We start from the raw sequence: 16,886 nt of genomic DNA on the forward strand, positions 1-16,886 counted from the left end.
TTGCAGGACCACAGAGCCGAACAGCTGAGGATGCTCGTAATGATGAAGGCTTTACAGCATTTTATGAGCTAAAAGTTTACTGAAATGTCTGTAATGACCACTACCTCATATGTCCCTCAAAAGAGCTTCGCGGAACTGGAGAGAGGCAAGCAGGACACTTGGACCCAGGAACATGGCACTGTCACTATCTGTGGTGACATTTTCTTTGTGATCTAACAAATAAGGCTTGCCTTAAGATCAGAGAAGCAGAGCAGCCAGCCTCTAGAGTTCTTACCTCTCCGAAGGCTCAGACCGAATAGGCAGGATCCTATCTCTATGAATCCTCAGACTAAACACTATGAGCTCCTGTCTCTTCCCACTTTATATTACTCTCTCTGCCCAGCCATATCACTTTCGTCTCAACCTTCCTAGAGCTGGGATTAAAGGCACGTGATTCCCAAGTACTGGGATTAAAGATGTGCACTACCACTGCCTGCCTGTATGTCTAACTGGTGGTTTAACTCTGCACACTGATCTTCAGGCAAGCATTATTTGTTAAAGCACAAACAAAATATTGTTGTGCACAGACTTCTTGCCCCCCAAAGAGACCACCAGGGATCTGGGACTTGGATGCAAAATCAAGGTTTATTCCAACACGCAGTACGAGCCTAGGCATGGAACTCGTCCAGCACACTCAATGCAGTGAGGGCAGGAGGAGCTCCCTTCCAGAGACTGCAGGACTTTTTATAAACAGTCCTGCAGGACCACCAGTTCTCACCTAATTTGCATACCTGGACCTAATTGAGGACAGCAAATGATTATAAAAGGGCACAACATTCAATAAGCATGATATCATTATGCAAATGAAGTAAAGACATAAGCTTGTTCTCAGTTGGCCCCTTCCTATCTGTCCTTGGGGTGTGTAGATGAAGCATACTATGAACATATTTTTAATTGGTCAGTTCTTGGCTATCCTTGAAGCAATGTTCTCCCAGTTGTTATCGGCTCCTGACAGATGACCCTTGTCACGTATGAAGTGTTATTAAAAATATATTTTTTAGGGCTGGAGAGATGGCTCAGAGGTTGAGAGCACTGGCTGCTCTTCTGGAGGTCCTGAGTTCAGTTCCCAGCAACCACATGGTGGCTCACAACCATCTGTAATGAGATCTGGTGCCTTCTTCTGGCCTGCAGGCATACATGGAGGCAGAACACTGTGTACATAATAAATAAAAAAATTAAAAAAAATATATATATATATATACTTTAGCCTAGCCTAAGCCGCATGGTTCAGACGAAGAGCAATTAGGTTAATCTGATACTCTGACCAGTTTTTCATTTCTCTCAATATCACCACAACTGTCACTGCACATGGACAGCACCTTCAGTGACAGCTGCCACTCACTACTTTATTATGTTTGGAGTCTGTGATATACCTTGAAGAGCCACATAAGATCATGGGACAGTCTGTCTCTGAGGCATCAGTCTAACAGCCCGAGGTGTGTCTCTACAGGTTTTCCTGGACACGGCTCTCACCAAACAATCCAGCATCAACATGGTGGACTTGGCAGGAAGTGAGAGGCAGAAGTCATCGGGAGCTGAAGGAGACCGGCTGAGGGAGGGATCCAGGGTCAATTTAAGCCTGACCAGTTTAGGGAATGTCATCAGGTATGTGGCCAGCACCCAGATATTCTTGTTAGTTATGTTTCTATTGCTCTGAAGAGACACCATGACCAAGGCAACTCATAGAAAAAAAATCATTTATTGGGGGCTTACAGTTTTAGAGGATTAGAATTCATGACCATCATAGAGGGGTACATGGTAGCAGGCAGGCATGGCATGGCATGGGAGCAGTAGCTGAGAGCTCACATCTTGATCCAGAAGTAGGAGACAGAAAGAGCTAACTGGAATGGTGTGGGCTTTTGAAATCTCAAAGCCCACCCCAGTGACACACCTCCTCCATCAAGGCCACACCTCCTCATCCTTCCCAAATTGTTTCACCAACTGAGGACCAAGCATTCAAACATATGAGCCTGTTGGGGCTATTCTCATTCAGACAACCATGTCATGGCGTGAAACAATGACATTTAAAAGAAAAGAGGGTGGTGCTCCAGTTCCCTAGTGAGCCCAAGACCTGGACCCTATTCCCAGCTCCAAACCTACCAAGGTAAATGAAATAAGATTAGATTAATAATAGCCTTTAGTTCATGATACAGTGGTGTCACATTCAACCTCGACCCGCAAGGAAGACGCAACACCCGGAGCTCTTCCTGCTGACAGTTTATTCAGGACCTTTTTTCACAATTGTATCTCTCTCTCTCTCTCTCTCTCTCTCTCTCTCTCTCTCTCTCTCTTCCCTCTCTCTCTCTGGGCAAACGTCTCCCAGCCCTTAAAAAGGCACGGGCCACCAACCCCGGATTGCCAGGTGGGCACTGCCCATAGGTTCACACGTATACAAGCAGCTGACAATCATTGCGTGATCACAGCATAAGTCAGGTCTCAGCCATAATTAGGAGCTGATTATCAGATGTGGCTCCACGCAGCTCGCTACACAGTGGCATCATTGGTTCATGCCCAGCTCTCCTGTATATTTAAAACTAATTAATGCTTTACAGAATAACACTAGCAAAATAAATATTTTCTCCATCAACCGAAGTAGTTGGTGCAGAATTTTGTCCCTGTGTTCTCCTCTTGGAGGCATCTACCATGTGGGCTGAGATCCTATCCCTCCCCGCTATTGTTCTTCCTTATTTTCCTCTCTTTTCCTTTTTTCTTTTTGCCAGAGAGGTGTTTGTATGTGTGTAGGCACACATGTGGGTGGGTGCGTGTACACATATGTACACGTATGTGGAGAGACCAGATTCCTTCATGTGAATCCCCCCCTCAGCTCTCTTCACTGTGCTTACTGAGGTGAGGTTTCTGGATGAAGATGGAGCCCGAGAGATCTGCTGTGGGACAATGGTTTTACCCTGTAAAGATTTGTTTCTCGTACTTGTTTAATAAAATGCTGATTGGCCAGTAGCCAGGCAGGAAGTATAGGTGGGGCAATCAGGCAGGAAGTAGAGGCAGGGCAATGAAAACAAGAAAATTCTGGGAGGAGGAAAGAGTCAGTCTGTAGGATCGGACAGGACAGAAACCTCAGTCAACAGAGTTCAGCTAGTTTAGCTAGCCCGATTGCCCTGGGGGTCTCCCAGGGAGAGTTCTGGTCTCCACCTCTCAAGCTGCCACACCTGCCTGGCTTTTATGTGGGTGCTGGAATCAGAACCCTAGTCTTCATGCCCCATCCAATGAGCCCCCTCCAAACTCTTTTTATCACGTGAATATGGGTGCATGCATGCAGTAATTTTTAACTTCACACCCTCTCCCCACCGAGGCACGCCCCTCCCTGTTGGCACACCACCAAAACAAGCAGACCTTTGCCATCTGATTCATCTTTGCCTAATTGTCTTGAGTTTTGTAATTAAATTTTTTAAAATTATGTGTACATCAATATGTATGTGTGTGGGTATGCACCTGCGAGTGCAGGTACCCATGGCAGCCAGAAGAGGGAGCCAGATCCGCTGGAGCTGGAGTTCCAGGTGGCTGTGAACTACCTGTTATGGGTGTGGGATCAAACTGGAGTTTTCTGCAAGAGCAGGCCATGTTCTTAAGCTTGGTGTTGTCTTTCTCTCCAAGCCCTGTCTTTTGAGGGTCTCTGGCTTATGTCCTGTCTTGCCTGGGCATCCTTGTATAGGTGTCTGCTAGTCTATGCTATTATTGCCACAGGGTGGATTAGTCAACTTCTCTCTGACTTGAAGCAGCTTCAGGGAGGAAGGACTTATCTTGATGCATGGTTTGAGTGAGGAAAAGCATGGTGGCTCCCTGGAGGCAGAAATAAAGAGTGGCTTACTCACGGGGGGGGGGGGGGGGGGGGGGGGGGGGCGGTCGGGACCGTCAAACCACACACAACACAGAGCCATCGCAGGGATGTGTATGAGCCATCTCTAGTTACCCATGGAGACTCGGTTTCTTCCTAATCCCTTCCATTAGTTATTTAATGTTTTCTCCTTCTCACAGTGCTCTGGCTGACTCAGCCATGGGGAAGAAAGTCCTGCACATTCCCTACAGAGATTCTGTTCTGACCAAACTGCTCCAGTCGGCTCTGGGAGGGAACAGCCGGACAACACTGGTAAGATCTCTTAGAACTCTTGACACTGGTTCAGCTCTTAGTGCTCTGTGGCTAAAATCACTCTCAACACACCCAGGACTTAGCGCTCGGCCCCCATCCACTTCATCACCTCACAGCCCTGATGCCTGCCCACTGCGGTGTGTGGCAAGGCTTCTACCACAATGAATATCTTATTCTTCGCTGCAGCTTTTGGGGCTGCTACTGGAATGTATATTGCTTTCCGTGATGGGGCACGGAAACCAGCACCTAACACACACCAGGCAAGTGCTCTGCTACCGAGCCACGCCTCCAGCCTGGTGTTAGGAATATTCTTAAGACGAGCCTCTCCGCTGACGCACATAATTCAAATCAGACCAAATTAGACCGAATAAAAGATGCCCACATTTACTGCAGCGCTCCCAGGTAGCCAGGAGAGCATGGGGAGGGGGGAACCACGCAAAACCCAAAGACCACGTGTTTCTTCTCTGGGCGGCAGCCTAAACAGCCTGTGGGCGTGGTCTGCAGCTTGGCGGACTCTTTTGGAGGTGGAGTCTGGACCAAGGCAACTCCTAGGGGGAGGGGGAGGGAGCTTCCAAAGATGGATGCTTGGTGTTACATTCCAGACTTTTTGCATAAGGGGTAACAGGGAGCTGAGGTGATGCTTATGACCAACATTTTAGGCTGTCTTTGGATAAAGGGGCATTGGCTCAAGTCTGGCTACTTCCTGCAGGCATGGGGCAACATGGGGGAGGGGAGAGCTGGGAGTTGGTGGGCTCACGCTCAGCAAGAGGAGTGGCTGGAGCAGCATCCGGTTTACTGTCATCCTGGAGTCTTCAGGCAGCTTCTTTTTGAGGGAGATGAGAAGGCAGGTGGCTAGGAGAAAAAAATATTGTTATTATTGGCCCTATAAAGTGGGGTTAGTCATGGGAAGTCATTAACTGCCAGAAAGAATGTGACAGAGAAGTGCCCTGGTTGTACAGGTGAGGCTTGTATGTATACAACCAGATTTTAGTTGGTACACACACACAGGCAAACATTCATAGACAGAAAATAAATAAACAAATAAATAAATAAACAAATCCAAAAAGTAAATAATTTAAACTTCAAATAATACTGGAAATTAAATGCTATAAGCTGCTTTATGAAGATTAGTTTTTTATTAGCGTGTGCATGCATGATGTGCATGTATGTGCAGGCAGAACTGCAAACATGTCTCTGTGTGTGCGTGTGTGAAGGCCAGACAGACAACAACCTTGAGTATTTTCCTCATAAATGTCATCCGCTTCCTTTAAGATGGGGTCTCTCACCGACCCCAGTGGCTCACAAATTAGACTAGGCCAGTGGCTCACAAATTAGACTAGGCCACTGGCCAGTAAGCTCCATGGATCCTCCTGCCTCTGCTTCCCAGGGCTAGGATTACAAGTGGGTGCCAGCATGCGTGGCATTTTTATGTGGGTTCTGGCATCAAACTCAGTTCTTCTTGCTTGCAAAGCAAGTACTTGACTGGCAGTGCCATCCCCTCAACCCAAATATTAGCTATTTTAATAGCATCAATGTTAAAAAAATAAATCCAAAACCCTGGATGACGAAAGTCTGCACGGATGGTTCCAGATTGCAGCCATAAGCCCAGCTGATATCTGCTATGAGGAAACCTTGTCGACCCTGAGATACGCTGAGAGGTAAGCGCTCTGTGGGCAGCAACCGGTCATGGTGTTCCGTGTCCCGTGTCCCGTGTCACAGCTCCCTTGGCGGCCCGCTATTCGATGGCTTGGTGTTTGGGGTGGGAGTCCAGGAGGAGAATCAAGTGACTGGTGAGACGGGAATGAAACTAAAATGATTGGGAGCAGAAGGAGGGCCTGGAGAGGTGGGTCCCCAGCAAGCCACTCACTGTGCCCGCTCTCTCAGGGACGCTCAAAAACTAAAACTGCTTTGGGCCTTTGCGTGGTGGCGCGCCTTTAATCCCAGCTCGTGGGAGTCAGATGCAGGTGGATTTCTGTGAGTTTAAGAGCTCCATCCAGGTGAGATCCCGCCTCAAAAAACAAAACAACAATAAAACCCGACAGTTCAGATTATGCCTCCAGTGAACCGACTGTCCTGATCTGCCCTTTCCTGGGAGTGAAAACCACATCCCACCCCTGCCCCCGCACTCATTCTTCACGGTTTAGACGCAGTACTGTAGCGTGCCCACGCCATTCTCTCCCAGCGTCCGAGCGCGAGCTCAGATCCGTAGGTGGAGTTTAGGCTTTCGCAGCCTCTGAAATGTTCCCTTTCTCCTGCCTATTGCTGCGATCTGCTGTCAGTAGATTTTGGGAAGGGTTGTACACAAAGAGACACTGTGTTCTCTGAACTCCGTTCCCGACTTTGTGCTTGGAACAAGCCTCACTGGAATCTTTAAATTTCTTCTGTGAAATAAAAGGGTAAAGCCTAAAACACCTGTGGGGGTGAGGCCCCGTGGTAAAGCCCTGGTGTTTAACCCCTGACATCAAGATAATAATGGCATAAGATTCAGCGTTAAATCTGAATTTCTCACAGAGAATAAGTCATGTTACGGTATGTTTGAGCTTTCTGTGGTGACACTGGGAGTAGGGACAGGATCAGAAATCCCTGAGTTGACTGGAGTCTGTTGTAGAATATTATTTTAAGATATATTTTACATTTGTTTATGCTGTGGAACATTCGTTTAATGATGCAAACATGTGTTGTGGTTTTTTACATTGCATTTGTTTAACTCGGTTAAGCTGTGTTACTTTGCCTGTCCAAAACACCTGATTGGGCTAATAAAGAGCTAAACAACCAATAGCAAGGCAGGAGAAAGGATAGGCGGGGCTAGCAGGCAGAGAGGATAAATAGGAGGAGACATCTGGGAAGAGAAGATCAAAGAGCAAGAAAAGGAGAGGAGGTCGTCAGGGGCAGCCACCCAGCTACACAGCCAGCCACAGAGTGAGAAGAAAGGAAAACAGAAATAGAGAATGGTAAAATCCCAGAGGCAAAAGATAAACGGGGTAATTTAAGAAAAGCTGGCAAGAAACAAAATAAGCTAAGGCCAGGCCTTATAAGTAAGAATGGGCCTCTGTGTGCTTTTTGTGGAATTGGGTGATGGCCTCCCAAAGAGTTAAAAAAAAAAATCAGCCTGTGGTTTCCAGGGTTTTAATTATTGATGATTCAAATTCTTGAATTAGCCAAGTGTGTTCAGGACCCGGGATATTCAGAAGCCTAGCACGGGACTCAGCTGAGCTTTGTGAGTTTGTGGGAATCTTGTAGGTTACTGAGGTCAGTTTTGGTCTCAATGATTGCAGATATGTTTAGCCTTTGGCTCGTGGGCCCACGATGCGTCCCAGGCTAGCGATGCATGTAGCCCAAGGAATTTTTAGATGACACAGGGGCAAAAGGCTGGACACTACTAGTAGGGAAAACTAGCCCGGTTCTGCCTGGGATCTGAGCTTCCCGCTGCTACCCCAGGGCTGGTAGCCCTGGCTGCAAAGGGGCCTGAGAAAATGTTTGTCATTGCATGTGACAGGGCTAAAAGGGTTCAGAACAGAGCTACGGTCAACACGTGCACACTGGTGAGAGCATCCAGGGCTGAGAGCAAGCAGCTGCTCAGATTCGGGGACGCCGGAGCAGAAGGTAAATCAAGTCGGGAGGCTACGCTCAGCCACGCCTGACTCCAGACGCTAGCTGGAAGGACTGAGTGGTGGCCTGCGCAGCAGCTGGGCTGGCCAGGGAGCGCGGGTGGGAGGGAAGAGCCACGTTTTGTTAAGGATCTTCTGGCTCAACCTTGAAACATTTCAGCTTTGACGTCAGTGTGGTCTCATTCGCCACTGACAACGTGCTTTCCCACACAGCTCAGACACAGGGCAGGCACGCCAATCAGGACACTCGTCCAGGCTTCATATGCTGACCTGCTGACCTCAGGCATCCATGGCAACAAGACGCTGCCTGAGTTAGAGCAGACACATACGGTGGCCACAGAGTTCTGGATGTGCTGGGTGTCTATACACACGCAGCATCTAATTCTCGCTGTTTATAAACCCAGGCATGAAACATATGGAAGAAAAAAAGACAGTTCAAGACAAATCTGTTATTCTTTTCTGACCTCTGGGCAGATGGGAATTCCCTGAACAGGTGGTCACATGCCTGCATATGTGAAAAGGAGAAAAGGGGACCTCTGAGCTCCAGGCTTCCCAGTGAATTGTCCTTCATGTTCTAATGCCTGAGTTACCCGAGGGCACCACCTGGAGCAGAACTGAGCGGATGAGTCTTCGCGCAGGAGCAGCTCGGTTTCCCCGCTCCTCCTCCGCAGTCACTCTACGTCTCCCTTTTGATGCCCCATGCTTAAAGTCCCTTCCTCCCTCTAGAGCACCCGGCTTGTTTCCTGGCAGAATGGCAGCTGGGCACTCGGACCTGGGCCCACCTGCTGGAGCAGGCGCGGAAGGAATGGGAGGAGCAGCACGCGGCTCTCTCGCAGGTGAGGCTCATGCTGTCCACGTGTGGTAATCTGTCTCCACACAGCTGACAGCCAGTGCCGCTGTCAGGCTCCAGGCTGCGGTGAGGGCAGAGCTGGGGCCTGAAGGGATCAAGGAGGTCATGGCATACTGACGAGGGAAGACGGATGTTGGGGCTGTTGGTGATTCAGTGTTGAAGGACCAAGGACTGTGAATGTCCTCTGGACAGTAGGTCGGCCTGAGCTATTGCATCCCTCCTGGCTATAGTATTCATGGCCAGTTCCTAACAGACCATGTTGTGAGTATAATATTGTTTTGGGGTGCTAGGGCTGAAATCCAGGGCCTTGCAAATGCTAGGCAAACCTCTGTGCAGCACTGAGCCACACCCCAGCTTCTGAGCCAGGCTGTGAACATCATCCACGGGTGAGAAACACGCCCTCCTTCCTGCCTCTGCAGAACCTTATTCTTAGCCACGAGGCTCCAAGCAAATGCCCAAGTCTTGGACCAGATCTGGAACTCTTGGGAGAGAAGGGAGAACCCATCTTGGCTACAGGAAAGTTTCTGAAGCCCAGAATGAAGCCTCGGGGTAGAAGTAGAATAGGGTGTGGTCTGTGCAGATCGAGTTAGAGGTCAGGATTCTGAAGGTCTAGGCAAAACTCGGGTGCCAGCGGAAGCCCTATTAAATAGCACCCTGTGGCAGGGTGGCCCTGTGTGACTCTGGGTTTGAGTGGGATTCGGGGTGCAGGTCTACAGAACTCTGCTTCAGTGAACAGTAACCACCGGGACTTTCGTGTTCTCTGCTCTTAATCAGAGGAACTCCAGGGTCTAAACATCACCCTAAAGCACAGTGTTTGCTCTAGTTCAGCTGGTCCACCCTCTGTGAGCACAGCAGAGTCCCACCCTGGGTGAGAGGGGAAGACTGAAATGTGTTTGGGTCTCACTGAGGGAGAATGCAGTGTTCCGTTCTTCACTAGACATTCTAGCTGAGGCTTAGTCAGGTAGCAGCAATTTAAGATACCCAGGGAGGGGCCACCCAGAGGGGGGCAAGGAGCCTGAGGATGTCGGGGGCCTGAAGAGAAAAAGGTGAGGCAGAATAAAGGGGGGAGGAACACAGGCATGTCCGGACAGCTCCCCTCCCTCTTGAGGACCTGGGGCCTTAGGTGTCTACAGGCTTTTCTGTGTCTTCTTAGGAGCAGCAGATGGTGAAGGCTCTCCCACACCTTCTCAATGTCAACGAGGACCCACAGCTCACAGGTGTTCTCAAGTTCTTCATTGACAATGGTACTTGATCCTTCTGCTCCCCTTACCCCCCACCCCCGGCCAGCTCTGATTCCATTTTCTTCTCCCTCTTGCCTTCCCCTCTCTCCCTCCATTCCTTTCTCTCCCTTACCTTTTTTGGTAGTTTTAATTTTGTATTCCAAAACATATAACATAAAGCTCACCCTCTCTAACCACTCTTGAGTGCACAGTGCATAGACACTAAACCATCTCCATATATACTTCCAGAACTTTCCACCATCACCTCATATGGAAACTCTGTACCCCTTAAAAGCCAACTCCCCACTCCCCTTCCTGAGCCTGGGTGACCACCGTTCTTTTTGTGTCTGGATTTCTCCATGTGTGGTGCCTCAAAGCAGCGAAATCACACACACTTGCCTTTTGTGCCTGCTCAGTTCACTGATATCGTTAAACCCATTCCAGCTGTAGCGTGGTTGGGAATTTCTTTCCTTGCTAAGGTAAATGGTCTCTATCATTTACCTCTACTGCATGCTATTTATTCACCACCCACACGTGGTCACATCACATGTTTGTCTAGTGGTTTCTGAGGAGGTGGCAGCCTTTGGAATGTCTCTCCAATATGGATGCTACTGAATGGGTTGGCATTCAATGCCCAGAGTTGGCCCGATCCCTGTTCTCCCTTCCCTGAGCACTATGCGTGGCTAAGCCCTGTGCAGGATGGTGGCTGGAGGACAACCAGAGGCACCCAGGAGCTGCAGGGGACATGGTACACCCTGAGGGGCTGATCACCATAGAAACAGAGAGCTTCTAAGGACCTTTGCTGTCCCAGCTTCAGTGGGTCACTGAGGACTAAGGACCATGAAAAAGGTGGCATTTTCACCAAGTTGGGGATCCCAAGACAAAAAGAGCAGAAAGTAAAACAATTATCCATGAAGCAAGGTCATATCCAGGTGTTGTTAATGATTGACAGCTCCAATGGGGGCGGGGACACTATACACTCTTATTGAAGAAAAAATGCCACTCTCAGACTGTCAAGCATATTCCTTCATCAAGGCCAGATGCTGCCAATTTGAAGATAAACTGTCCCAACTCTTTCCAGGCTCCTGTGATGCTGGTCGGGCTGCTTCAAATGCTATCCGTCTTCAAGGCCTGGGGTAAGAACGGCGCCAGCCCCAAACTAGAGGACCAGACCTTCTCAACCCAGAGATCTGTCTTGTTCGGCATTTTGCTTTTTGCTTTGTTTTGAGACAGGATCTCACTATGTAGCCCAGGTTGGCCTCAAACACGAAATCCCCCTGCCACCTCCTCTGAGTGTTGGGTTGTCAGGACTGTGCTAACATGCTTCACTGGAGTAGATTCTGGAAAGTCATCTGGTTGTAGGTAAGCCACACTGTAAGTCCTGCTGGATGGGCAATATTAAAAAGTTCCCAGATCTCCCTCGGTACCTCCTCCAGTGCTCATGCAGGAGGGCTTGCTGAAGTCCATTGTGTGGTGCACATCTCCTGTTTCCCCACTCATCTTGGGAGAAAAGGGACGGCAGAGGAAATCCTGTAAGACAGAACCACATGAGCAGAAGTAAGGTGACCCTGCCAACAACAAGGGGAGATGGAAGGCCAGGCACATCGTGGGGGAGTCTATCATGACTGTATCTTCAGGTGGCTGTCTCCTCTGCTGTTTGAAGCCCTTACTGAAGCAGCTTTTAAAAATTTTAAACCAGGCATGGTAGCACACGCCTTTAATCCCAGCACTTGGAAGGCAGAAGCAGGTGGATTTCTATGAGTTTAAGGCCAGCCTGGTCTACAAAGAGTTTCAGGACAGCCAGTGCTATACAGAGAAAACCTGTCTTGGAAAAAAAACAACAAAAACCAAACGAACAAAAACCAAAAGAAGCAAAAAAATTTTAAAGTACCATAAATATATTTTAATCGGCACCATAGTTCTGTGTATTTGCTCTCTGTAGAGTGATTTCCAGAACATACATACAATGGCGGTGGTCAGGTGTGCTGGGGATTTTGAAACTTTCAGCTAATGACTTCGACTCTCATAAGATTACGCTGTAGAACACCAGATGCTCTCTTCCTATCAAGATTCACCCCTGGGGTCATTAACCATTCCCTCATCCACCCCCATGCCCTGCCTCCCTCACCCCCAGCTATGGCAAGCATTCTTCTCTTCAAGACCAGTGTCTTGACCTCCACGTGTGGGTGAGAACATGTGGTTATTTGTCTTTCTGTACCTGTTTGATTTCATAATGCCCTCCAGTTGCACCCATGTTGCTGACATCCTGGGAATCCATTCCCTCCTTTCTGGCGGATCGTTTGCCCTGGTGTACACACACCACAGCTCTTTACTACCTTTTGATACACAATCTTGGCTAATGAAACATATTTTCATTTCTCCATTGCTAGCTGTAGCATTCACAGACTTGTGATGGTCTCAGCAGCTGGTGGTTCCTGGCAGCTGCAGGCCCTCAGCTAGAGTTTGCTCTGTCAATAGAATAGCGTCTTTGTTATCTTCCAACTCCTTGCCCTCTCCAAGGCCAGGCCCTGCAGCTTCGGTGTGGGGTGAGGACAGTGGGAGCTTCCCCATTGACCACAGCTGTGAGTCTCATTGTGCAACTCGACCAGCCTTGAAATCATAATTTACTGGGTGACCCTGACAAACTCTTGTCTTCTTAGGATTTCAGATAAACATGCTTCTTTCATGAATCTGGACGGTAAAGTGACAGTCGCACCACACGGCGAGTGCAAGGTGATTGTTAACGGGGTCCCTGTCACCAGCAGGACAAAGCTGCAGCACTTGGTAGGTCCTCTGCCCAGCCACAGAAGTGCTACCGTGCTACCCTCAAGATGGTGACAAGGGCAGGGGGAGCAGGACTCTCTTGTGAAATGTCTCCTGTCACAGTGAGAGGGACTGGCCAGGCCTGGGGCTTCCTACCTCTGCCAGGTTGCACAGGCTGGGGGGACAGACCGGCTCTCAACTCACTGTATCTCGGGAACATCCCCTATAACACAAGGAGGGTGGAAATGGCTACTCTTCAAGACCCTTCTTGGCGCTCACATTTGATGACATCTGAGGCCTAAAAGCCTGCCCTGGGGAGTGACGAGTTACCTGCCTACATCAGTTCCCATTTGTTCTGCCACGCTGGTTGGAGTCTCTACCACCACAGTGGCTCTACTGGCCGCCCTGAAGCCTTCCTCCTCCCTCAATCATTATACACAGGAGCCACAAGCCTCTGAGACAGGCAGGAGGCTCAGTCCCCTCTTAGAAGCTCTGGGTGAGCCCTCCCTAGCTTCATTGTCCAGCACACGCCCCATCCCAAGGACTTCCCTCTAGTGGCCCATCAGCAGTGTGGTCTACCTTACTGAAAAGCCCCCACATAACATCTGCACTTAAACCTCTGCCCTCTCTGAGGAACTCCAATAACCTAACCTGAATCAGACCCCAGTGCACACTACAGACCCCCCCGCCCCCGTGCTTTTCTTCTGAGGCTCAGACCGCACATCCTGGCAGAGGTCTGAATCTTGGTGGTCACGGAGTCAAGAGTGTCCTCGGCTCTCCACTCTGGCTCCAGAAGCCTGAACCCTGGAGCAGGCCAGGCCTTTCCTCCCTACGCTCGCTCTCCCTTCCAGGACCGCATCATCTTGGGACCCAACAGTGCCTTCCTCTACATCGGGTTTCCCTCAGAGCGAGGTGATGAAGATTTGAGTAGATACGATTATGACTTTTTCCAGCTGGAGCGGGCAGCTGCTGAGGGAATGAGCATGGACGTGCTTGGTAAGCAACCCTGGACCTGCCTTCCTGGGAAAACATAAAAACAACGGCTCTCATGGAGCCAGAGTACAGTATGCAGAAAGTAAAAATCTGAGATCTCTCTCTCTCTCTCTCTCTCTCTCTCTCTCTCATGTGTGTGTGTGTGTTGGCGATAAAACCCAAGGCTTTGTGTTTTTGCAAGCCAGACAAGTGCTCCACTGAGCTACATCATCAGCCCCGAAATAGAGAAATAGAAATACAGAAAACTGAACAGATGTCAACAGTGTGTTGAGGTCACTGGCCCTTCCCTAGGGATGAGGATGAAGATAGTCCACGGTATGAAGCTTGGTATGGGAGCGTGTTCCGTGCAGCAAGCGGAAGCAAGAATGCTGAGGAGATGGGTCGGTTAGATAAAAGCCTTCAGCCAGTGGGGAGCGCTCCAGCACACACTGAGAGCCTGCTCTGGGCTGGAGAGATGGGGAGGGGCGAGGTCCAGGCCCTGGTCTGGAAGAAGCTGCAGCTCTGGGTTTCTGAGTGGAATATAATCTTTTGCCCCTCAACCCACCCTCCACCCCTGCACTATGTAGGATTCCTCACAGGTTCCTAGAGGCTCCACTCTCTCTACCTGTCCACTTCCCCTTATTCCTCAGGCAGAACTCCTTAACACCTTCCCACACTTCCTCCCCCAGCCCCAATTCGTCTGCACAGGGTTGGCTGGATCCCACTGAGGTCTTTGTGATGTACTAGTCTCTGTTTACCTTAATAAAGCCACAGTTGAGGGGCAGTGGGGTTCTGAGATGACAGGTGTGAGCCACCATACTTAACTCAGATTCAGATCTCACGAGGTATCTAAGGCTAGCTTGAAACTCACTTTGTAGTGCAAGGTGGTCTCAAGGTGTTAACTTGCCTCAGCCTACCGAGAACTGGGATTACCACACCCACATTCTTCTCAAGTTCTTGGCATAAACCCAAGGCCAGGGTTAGCAAGCTGGCTCAGTGGTTAAGAATGCTAGCATCATAGCCACAAGAACACGCGTTTATACGTTTATACCGTCATCCACGTAAAGAGCTGAGTGTTGTCTCATGAGGGACAGAGACAAGAGGGTTGTCTGGGGCTTAGTGACTGCTTGTCTAGCTTCATGGAGAGACACTGCCTCAAGGGAATAAGGTGGAAAGTGATAGAAAACATGACCCCCTTCTTTGTTTGGTCTCTGCGTGCACACTGTACACACACACACACAACCATAGCAAAACCATCCACAAATAACCCTTTCCATTTAGTTCTCCATAACTGACTGTGCAGATGCCTTCCCAGCATAGGGACAGTGGTGACGACAGGAAGTTCATCAAACCTCGAGCTCTGGGCTGAAGCATTCTGGTCCCGGTGATGATGGTGGGTTCCCATGGCAGCCTGGTGGGAAGTTCTGAGGCATCGGTGCCATGTGACCCATGGGCAGGAAGTCTCTAAGGAGCAGACAGGTCCTAACACAAGGCAGTACTGGTCCAAGTCTGGAGAGAGGCTCAGGACCTCCAGTAGTCCCTATGACCCTTCCTCCATAACACCCAGACACTGAAGGAGAACAAATTATTTGCTGGGTCACTGAGGATTCAGCCCCTCCTCTGGCCCATTGGCTTCTACTTCTTTTAACCCTCCTTCCTGGACAGTCTAGAACTGCACTGGACTGAGGGCCTTGAAGCCAAGGTTTTGAGGCAGTGTAAGTGAACAGCTGAGTGTGTGTTTCGTGAAGGAGAAAAGTGTCACTGAACAAACAGACTTACTTCCTCCGTGACTCTCGCTAGGTACTGGGAGCCCCGGAGATGGCCAAGCTGACCCCAGCATCTTAGCTGTCTTCCAGGACTACATCAGGCTCATGCCGCTGGTTGTGGAGGCAAATCAGATGAGCGAGGAGCTAAAGAAGGTGACCTTTCACCCCCAGTGATGGCAGAACGTCAGGTCCCCAAAGGTCCGAGGTTGGGGAAGGATGAAGCTTTTCCCACGATGGCACTGAGAGCTAGGGACAGAGTTAAACTAACCCTCAGGCCTTCCCAGCCAGCTGAGCCCCTGGTACTAGCATCCCAGACACACTTACTGGCCATAATTGACCACCTCTGAAGTCCCCGTGCCTCTCCAGACCTCAGTGGCTGATATACCACAGAGCGGACCTGGCCTAGGGTTAGCTCCTGAGAACACAAGATCCCGGTCAGCAGGAGCCTTGAAAGGGAGTTAACCAACTTAGGAAGTATAAACGTTAGTTCAGGATACCACTGGGAGATGCTGGTGTTCTGCTATTTGGTGGGGCAGAAACTCCAAGGAACAGGAAGAGCCAGGCTGTGCTCTTTTACGAAGCCTGGGGCTGGGAAGAATGGGAAAGAGACTGTAAAAGGAATAGGAACGAGGGATTGTCTAGTGAGCTGTCTCTTTACCAGGGACTTAAAATGGAATTGAAGGTGAAGAACTTGGCATCATCAGATTCCAGGGGCTTCGACCTCCAGAAAGAGGTCATGGTGAAGGTGACCAAACCAAGCACTCATGAGGTAAGACCCCATCAGTGGGCAGGCGTGGTATCCTTGGAGAGCTTCCAAAGTACACAGGGGATTTTTGCCAGCTGCAACCTAGACAAAAACCCAGATGCTCTTCTGAGTAAGAGCTGAGTCTGGGGACCCTTTGTTGCGTGTCCTGGTCTTTCTCTCATAGTGCCAGTTCCTAGGATCTTTTCTAATGACATTGTGCTTATTCGGGGTCGCTACTGCTGTGATGAAACACCAAAACCAAAGGCAGCTTGGGGTGGAAAGGGTTTATTTCACTTGCTCTCCTGTGTAACAGTTTATCGTTGAAAGCAGAGAAGGAAGGAACTCAAGCAAGGCAGTGTTGTAGGAGACTGTTCCTGGCTGCTCGGCCCCAAAACAATTACACAGAAACTATATTAATTAAAACACTGCTTGACTAATGACTCTAACATATTTCTAGCAAGCTCTTACATATTAACCCATTTCTATTTTATATTTTACTATGAGGCTTGTGGCCTACTGGCAAGGTTCCAGCTAACAGCTCACATCTTTTACCCCTGGTGGATCCATGATGTCTCTTGACTCTGCCTTCTTTCTCCCAGCATTCAGTTTAGTTTTTCCTGTCTAACTCTACCCTATCACAGGCCGAGGCAGATTCTTTATTCATTAACCAATAAAAGCAACACAAACAGTAGGACTTCCCACACCATTTCACCTTTTCTGTTTAAATAAAAAGGTTTTAACTTTAACATAGTAAAATCACATATAACAAAATAGGTATCAAGTAAGAATTATATTATAATATAATTATATTATAGTTA

General features: G+C 49.1%; 1 protein-coding gene across 1 annotated transcript in view; it reads left to right on the forward strand.

The window, feature by feature from the left end:
• Window positions 1-16,886, forward strand: part of LOC101983502 (kinesin-like protein KIF28P) — a 46,247-nt gene that overhangs the window by 11,974 nt on the left and 17,387 nt on the right. Inside the window, exons 6-16 of the mRNA XM_005348976.3 lie at window positions 1,490-1,644; window positions 4,033-4,144; window positions 5,735-5,802; window positions 7,641-7,747; window positions 8,479-8,588; window positions 9,756-9,846; window positions 10,904-10,958; window positions 12,483-12,606; window positions 13,437-13,581; window positions 15,358-15,476; window positions 15,985-16,092. Coding sequence (XP_005349033.1) covers window positions 1,490-1,644; window positions 4,033-4,144; window positions 5,735-5,802; window positions 7,641-7,747; window positions 8,479-8,588; window positions 9,756-9,846; window positions 10,904-10,958; window positions 12,483-12,606; window positions 13,437-13,581; window positions 15,358-15,476; window positions 15,985-16,092 — 1,194 coding nt within the window. The remainder of the gene's footprint in view (window positions 1-1,489; window positions 1,645-4,032; window positions 4,145-5,734; window positions 5,803-7,640; window positions 7,748-8,478; window positions 8,589-9,755; window positions 9,847-10,903; window positions 10,959-12,482; window positions 12,607-13,436; window positions 13,582-15,357; window positions 15,477-15,984; window positions 16,093-16,886) is intronic.

This window comes from Microtus ochrogaster, chromosome 6, assembly GCF_000317375.1.
Source record: "Microtus ochrogaster isolate Prairie Vole_2 chromosome 6, MicOch1.0, whole genome shotgun sequence".
Taxonomy (NCBI): domain Eukaryota; kingdom Metazoa; phylum Chordata; class Mammalia; order Rodentia; family Cricetidae; genus Microtus; species Microtus ochrogaster.